General features: G+C 44.6%; 1 protein-coding gene across 3 annotated transcripts in view; it reads right to left on the reverse strand.

The window, feature by feature from the left end:
* Window positions 1-5755, reverse strand: part of NOLC1 (nucleolar and coiled-body phosphoprotein 1) — a 9659-nt gene extending 3904 nt beyond the window's left edge. The window contains exons 1-8 of one of the 3 annotated variants that reach the window (XM_027852190.1): window positions 5579-5755; window positions 3915-3970; window positions 3692-3819; window positions 3390-3520; window positions 2959-3175; window positions 2137-2300; window positions 1928-2060; window positions 11-87 (exon numbers count right to left, since the gene is read on the reverse strand). In XM_027852190.1, the coding sequence (XP_027707991.1) occupies window positions 11-87; window positions 1928-2060; window positions 2137-2300; window positions 2959-3175; window positions 3390-3520; window positions 3692-3819; window positions 3915-3970; window positions 5579-5698 (1026 nt within the window). In that variant the 5' untranslated portion in view covers window positions 5699-5755. Of the gene's footprint in view, window positions 1-10; window positions 88-1927; window positions 2061-2136; window positions 2301-2958; window positions 3176-3389; window positions 3521-3691; window positions 3823-3914; window positions 3971-5578 lie in introns of all 3 variants that reach the window. The other 2 variants (XM_027852191.1, XM_027852189.1) reach the window with 2 other exon arrangements.
* Between the last annotated feature and the right edge of the window lie 94 nt (window positions 5756-5849).

Here is a 5849-nt window from a genome sequence, read left to right on the forward strand (position 1 = left end):
CCCCTCCTACCTTCTTCTTGGGAGGCTGGTCCCCTCCTACCTTCTTCAGCTGGGTGCAAGGGGGTGGGGGGACGGAAGTGTATGGACCTGCTTAGAGGGACACAAGAACCAAAAGGAAGAGATCAGTGGCTTAAGTGCCATAGTCTCACTCTCTCAATAGTCAGTGTTTTTCTCTTTTAAAAGTCTCCTGAAATTCTACCTACTCCAGACTAAGCATAAGGGGAATAGCACTGGGACATTATGATGCTGAGCTCAACTGTACATGTAGAGAAAACTTTGTCTTTGATTCCTGCCATCTTTTCTCATTTCTCTCTAGTCTTCTTTCCTGCACAAGAAACACAGACTTAAAACTATACTGATCAGCTTCACCTGGTTGTTCTGGGAAGGGTATGCAATTAGGCAACCTTAGACCCAAAGGGTAAAATACATACATATTTTCAGTTTTCATCCCATCATCTCCTGATACATTGTAAACGTTCAGTCCTGGGTCCTCATCTATCCAGCCTTAATTTTTCTCATGAAGAATCTTGCACTAACAACCATCTAGGTCACTGGCATCTCAATGTCAACACACAGAAAACAGAAGTCATAATAATCTTTTGGCCAAACCTTTCCCGCCTTCAAATGTCAGGATTTCTGTTTGGCGAACTATAGGTTATATACAGGTTTATAATCTTGGAATCATCCTTAATTCATCCTTTTCCTTCATTCAAACACTACCAATTCTACCCTCATTATATCTCTCCTCTATCCACTTACAAAACCTCTGAGATTACCATCCTATCAACTCTGCATATGTCTTCTATACACCTAGTTATTCTAGCTTGTTTCTCCTATTAAAATTTTCATCCCATCATCTCCTGATACATTGTAAATGTTCAGTCCTGGGTCCTCATCTATCTAGCCTTAATTTTTCTCACAAAGAATCATGCACTAACAACCATCTAGGTCACTGGCATCTCAATTTCAACAGGGCTTTTCTTTGTATAAGTCATTAATAATGGTGACTAATTGGTCTTCTTGCTTCCAAATTTCTCCTCTTCCTAACCTATCTTCCACAGAGCTGCCAAAATAATCCTACCTGAAGGCTAAGTTTAACCATGTCATTCTTCTGCTAAAAAAACTCCAATAAGATAAAACCCAAACCCTTTGTCTTGATGCCAACCTACCTTTTCAGATTCTGTCCGCTGATTAGTCCCCTTCTAGTATGCTAAATCCCACCCAAACTGGACTCCTAAGTGTTCCACTCCCAAATTCCATTTATTTGCAAGAACTATGTACCCCTTGCCTAGATGAAAATTCCTCACTTCCAAATCTATATTACCCTCCAGTTGTTAATATTCTCTCCTTTAAATTCCTCTTTTCTCACAACTTTTTTGTAGGATAAGCAGTCCAAGTATTAGCATCATCATGCTACAGAGGAGAAAATAGGTTCAGAGTACCATCATATAAACATCTCCTAGCTGTAGATTTAACATTCTTTCCACTAAACCAAGCCCATAGATGAGGCTCCTGGTTATTTAATGTTCATGTGTGGTTTTAAAAAAATCACAATTTCCAAAACCATAGTACCTTTAAGTGTACTATTCTGACATGCATTACATGCCATTGGCCACATTCTTCTTCAGGGAGGAAAGCAGAAGTGCACGAGTCAGGCCAAAGGAACTGCACCCGAGGATTGGAAAAAGGCACTCAAGATTGTTAGTTGGGAAATATGACTTTATGCCTTTGTATCAAGGTCCCAACCCTGTACCCATTGAGTTAAACAGAAAAAGGATCAACTGTGTCCATTTTTGGGCTGAGATGGAGATGGGATTCAGAAACTCTGACGCTGAACCCATTCCGGGGAGCTCGGGCTGCCGCAGAGGTAGGTGTGACAACAGAATAAAGAGACCTGGAAAATGGCCTCCTTCTTCACCTCACTCACCCTGCTTGGCTCTGAGCGGTTTTGTCTTCTGTTTCTCTTCCTCTTCATCCTCACTGGAGGAATCTTCACTGCTGGAACTCTTCTGGGCAGCTTTCACAGGTGTCTTGGATGGAGCTGGCTTCTTCAGTACAGCCTTAATTACAACATACCAATCAATACCAATGCTTGGTGATGGGACACCCCCCCCATCAAGAGAAAAGAGCTTCAACCTTTTTGTGTGGAGCTGCTGCTGCTACCTCCTCCTCTGAGTCACTACTACTACTACCGCTGCTGCCGCCGCTGCTGCTGCTGCTGCTGCTGCTGCTGCTACTGCTGCTGCTGCTTTCACTAGCTTTGCCATTGGCTAATTTGGAGGTGACCTGGGCAGTCGTGCCTAGGAGGGAAAAATGGGATCAATTCAGTTCACCTATTAAATGCCTCCTGAGTACAAGGTCTCATACTAGGTATTAAACAAATATTTTGCCAGGAAAGATTGATTTTGTCTCCATTTAATTCTGCCCCCACCCCCAAAATGTAAGAACAGAAATGTCACTATCCCTAAGGCTTCAGGTGGGAAGAATACATTAAGACTTATTCAGGGGGCAGGTAGGTGGTGCAGTGGACAGAGCACCGGCCCTGGATTCAAGAGGACCTGAGTTCAAATCCGGCCTCAGAGACATAACACTTAACTAGCTGTGTGACTCTGGGCAAGTCACTTAACCCCCACTGCCCAACTTAAAAAAAAAAAAAAACTTAATTCAAGTACCTCCTTAATCATTCTGATTAAAGATTGGCCGAAGTTTATAACATAGTCTCCTGCCCCACTCCCCATTTTAGATGAAAGAGAATACAAAGGTTTTTCTCTTCAGTAACTACATACTGCCTTCAAAGGAATCCCTGGTGACAGCCAAGCAGCCTACCACAGGAAAAATGTGAGCATATATGCTGGGAGGCGGAGAGAGCCAATTCTAACATCCCCGGTCACAAAATGACCAAGTTCCTTGCCACCCCTTTTCCTAAAGAAAAATCCTTACTTGAGGAAAGAAAAGTACCTGGGGTCTTAACCGGAGTCTTAGCTGTGGCCTTGGCTGGGGTCTTAACTGGAGTCTTTGGTTTCTGTTTCTTTTCAGCTTCGTCCTCTGAGCTGGAGTCAGAGTCAGAGTCGGAGTCGGAATCGGAATCGGAGTCAGAGCTGGAGCTTTCAGCTTTCTTGGGCTGAGCTGCCTTGGGGGACGGTTTGGCTGCCTTGGCTGGGGGCTTGGCTCCCTTCTATTAGGAGGAGGAACAAGTATTCAGCAAAAGGCTTCTGGGTGTCCAGACAAGGGCACCCTGGAACAGAGCAACATGGAGAATCCACCCTGACACCAGCCAGGACAAATTCACGTCAGAAGGATTTCCTTTCTGATGGCATCTCTGTATCAAGTCCTATAGCAGACATAGATTCCTGCCCCCACCTCCTCTCCTGGAACCCACATATTCTAACCTGGGCAGACTTCTTCTGGCTTTTGTTGTCTTCTTCCTCACTGGAGTCTTCACTGCTACTGCTACTCTCTGCTGCTTTGGCAGGAATGGTTGATTTCCCAGGCTGAGGGGATGTACCAGGTGGCTTGGTGGCTGGGGAAGAATATGGAATTGGTGAGAATTAGGCTTCTGGACAAGGTGAGTATTCCCAAGTGAGAGAGAAGAACCTTCATGTGCTTTAGCTAGAAATCAAACACTTGGAAAGAACACACTCCTCCCCCACTACATGCCCTGCTCACCCACCCCCCAAAAATCATCCCTTACCTAGTTTCTTGACTGGAAGCTGTTTGGTCTCTCCTTTATGACTGCTGTCACCAGAAGCAGGGGATTTCTTAGCTTTCTTTGCCACTGGTCCGTTAGCCTGCAACTTCCGCTTCTGAGTTTTAGAAGACCTACTGGGTTGGGAAAGGATAAAATGAACTTTAATAAGGGGCTGGCCTATGACCCACCAGGGAAGATAGAGCTAAAGGGGGCAGAAGGGACTTACTTGAGCCAGAAACTATAAATGTCCAAAAGGGAAGTAGCGTTGGGGTCCTGTTGGGCCTACAAGGACAAAAAGAAGTAGAGCTCACATTTCTAAAATGCTGGAATTTTTGCAGTCATACCCAAAAAGTTCTATCTGGTTAAGTTAGTCTACTGTTCCAACCCGAGCTTTTTTTGATCCTAACATGTTTTAGCTAGCCTTCCCTTCTTCACATCATCTACAAATCAGAGAAGTATGCCATTATGTTTTCATATAGATAAACTCAAATTATGGAACACTTAATAAGCACCTACCACGTTCAAGTTGCAAGGGATAAAACAATAAAGAGGACATACATCCTGCTTTGTAAGGATCTTACAATAAATTCTGATACAAGGAATAGCATGATAGGAACAAGGGAAAGGTCCAGGCAAAATTATAAACCTCTATATTAAATATTTGAATTAACTGACTGAGGAAGGAACCATTTTCAGTTAGGGAGGGAGGACTCAAGGAAGGCTTCACTGCAGAGTGGCACCTGAATTAGGCCTTGAAGGGAGAGTGTTAGCAAAGCCACAGAAACAGGAAACAGGAGAATGGGGAATGGAGAATAGTCCAATTTGGCTGGAACATAGAATAACAACTCAGAATCATATTGTGCTTAAAATTAACGAAGCACTTTCCCTACAACCCTATGATGTAGTAAGTACAAGTAATGTTTTTTACAATAGAAGAACTGAAGCTCAAAAAAGTTGTTTAACTTGCCCCCATGGCCCCAAGTCAAAGGCAAAACATAAACCTAGATCATGTGACTCAAAAATCAGCATTCTTCTATTCTAAAATTTGGGCTTGCAAATCAAAAGCAATTATTATAAAGCACTGATTTCTATAACTCTTACTATAAACTTTAAGCCTAGTCCACTGGAACAAAAAATATTCATTTTTTCTTCTTGCTGAGGGATGGAGGGTGAATACAGTGGGAGAGAGAGAGAATACAGTGATAGGTGCTTGGCAGAGTCAAATAATTCAAGTACACTGAAAAGACTACTCGAGTATAAAGTGGAAGACTCACTACTCAGAATGCTATATCAATGTGGGTGAAAAATCAACCTAAAGTATTTATTACACACTGTGTGCCAGACAGGGCAGGTGCTGGGGACAGAGACAAAAATGGAACAGCCTCTGACTTCACGAAAGTACAGACTAAGTGGTTAAGAGCCTTAACTCACTGCAGTGGAAGTGGAAAGGTGCCCGATACAAAAGACCTAACTGATAAAAACATTAACCAGATTCAGCCAGACACGTCCCTGTTAGTTCTCCCTCTAGAATCATACAGATCTGGTTATTCTTAACCAACACTCCTTGGGTTTCACTGTTCAATTAACCTCAAATCTGGCCAGCTATTACCAAGCAGCCCACCTCTCCTCCCACATCCACAAAACTAAGACACACATTTACCAGTCCTACAGCCTTGCCTCGATTTACCAGGTGAGGTCTCTGTGTCCACGAGTGTGGGAATTTACCACGAAATACTAAAGCTAGGGCCCAAGGATCGCCCTACCTAAGCACCCACTTTCCCGGCGCCCAGGAGGGCCCCCTCACCCCTAGGCCCAGGAGGAACCACGTGCTTTCCTCTCCCCTCGCCAGGTGGTAAGATTGCCCTTTTGCCCGCGCGCGTGGGGACTCACGGTTCCCGTAGCCTTAGCAAACTTGCTTGCAGCCTCTGGAAACTGATTGTCGCGCAGGAAACCGAGCACGAGAGGGAACAAGTCGCTGGGCACCACGCGTAACACCTCTTGCTCCGCCATCCTCCAGGTTCAAATGCGTCACTGCCGCGACTTAGGGCTAGACGTCGCACATAATGAGGTCACTCCGGCATGGCGAGGGTGAAGGGAACCGGGTGTTGCGTCACCGCCCAAGCGCCGGAAAAGGCGGGGACTCAGACCTGCCCGCCCACTC

This window comes from Vombatus ursinus, unplaced genomic scaffold, assembly GCF_900497805.2.
Source record: "Vombatus ursinus unplaced genomic scaffold, bare-nosed wombat genome assembly UNPS02009205.1, whole genome shotgun sequence".
Lineage (NCBI taxonomy): Eukaryota > Metazoa > Chordata > Mammalia > Diprotodontia > Vombatidae > Vombatus > Vombatus ursinus.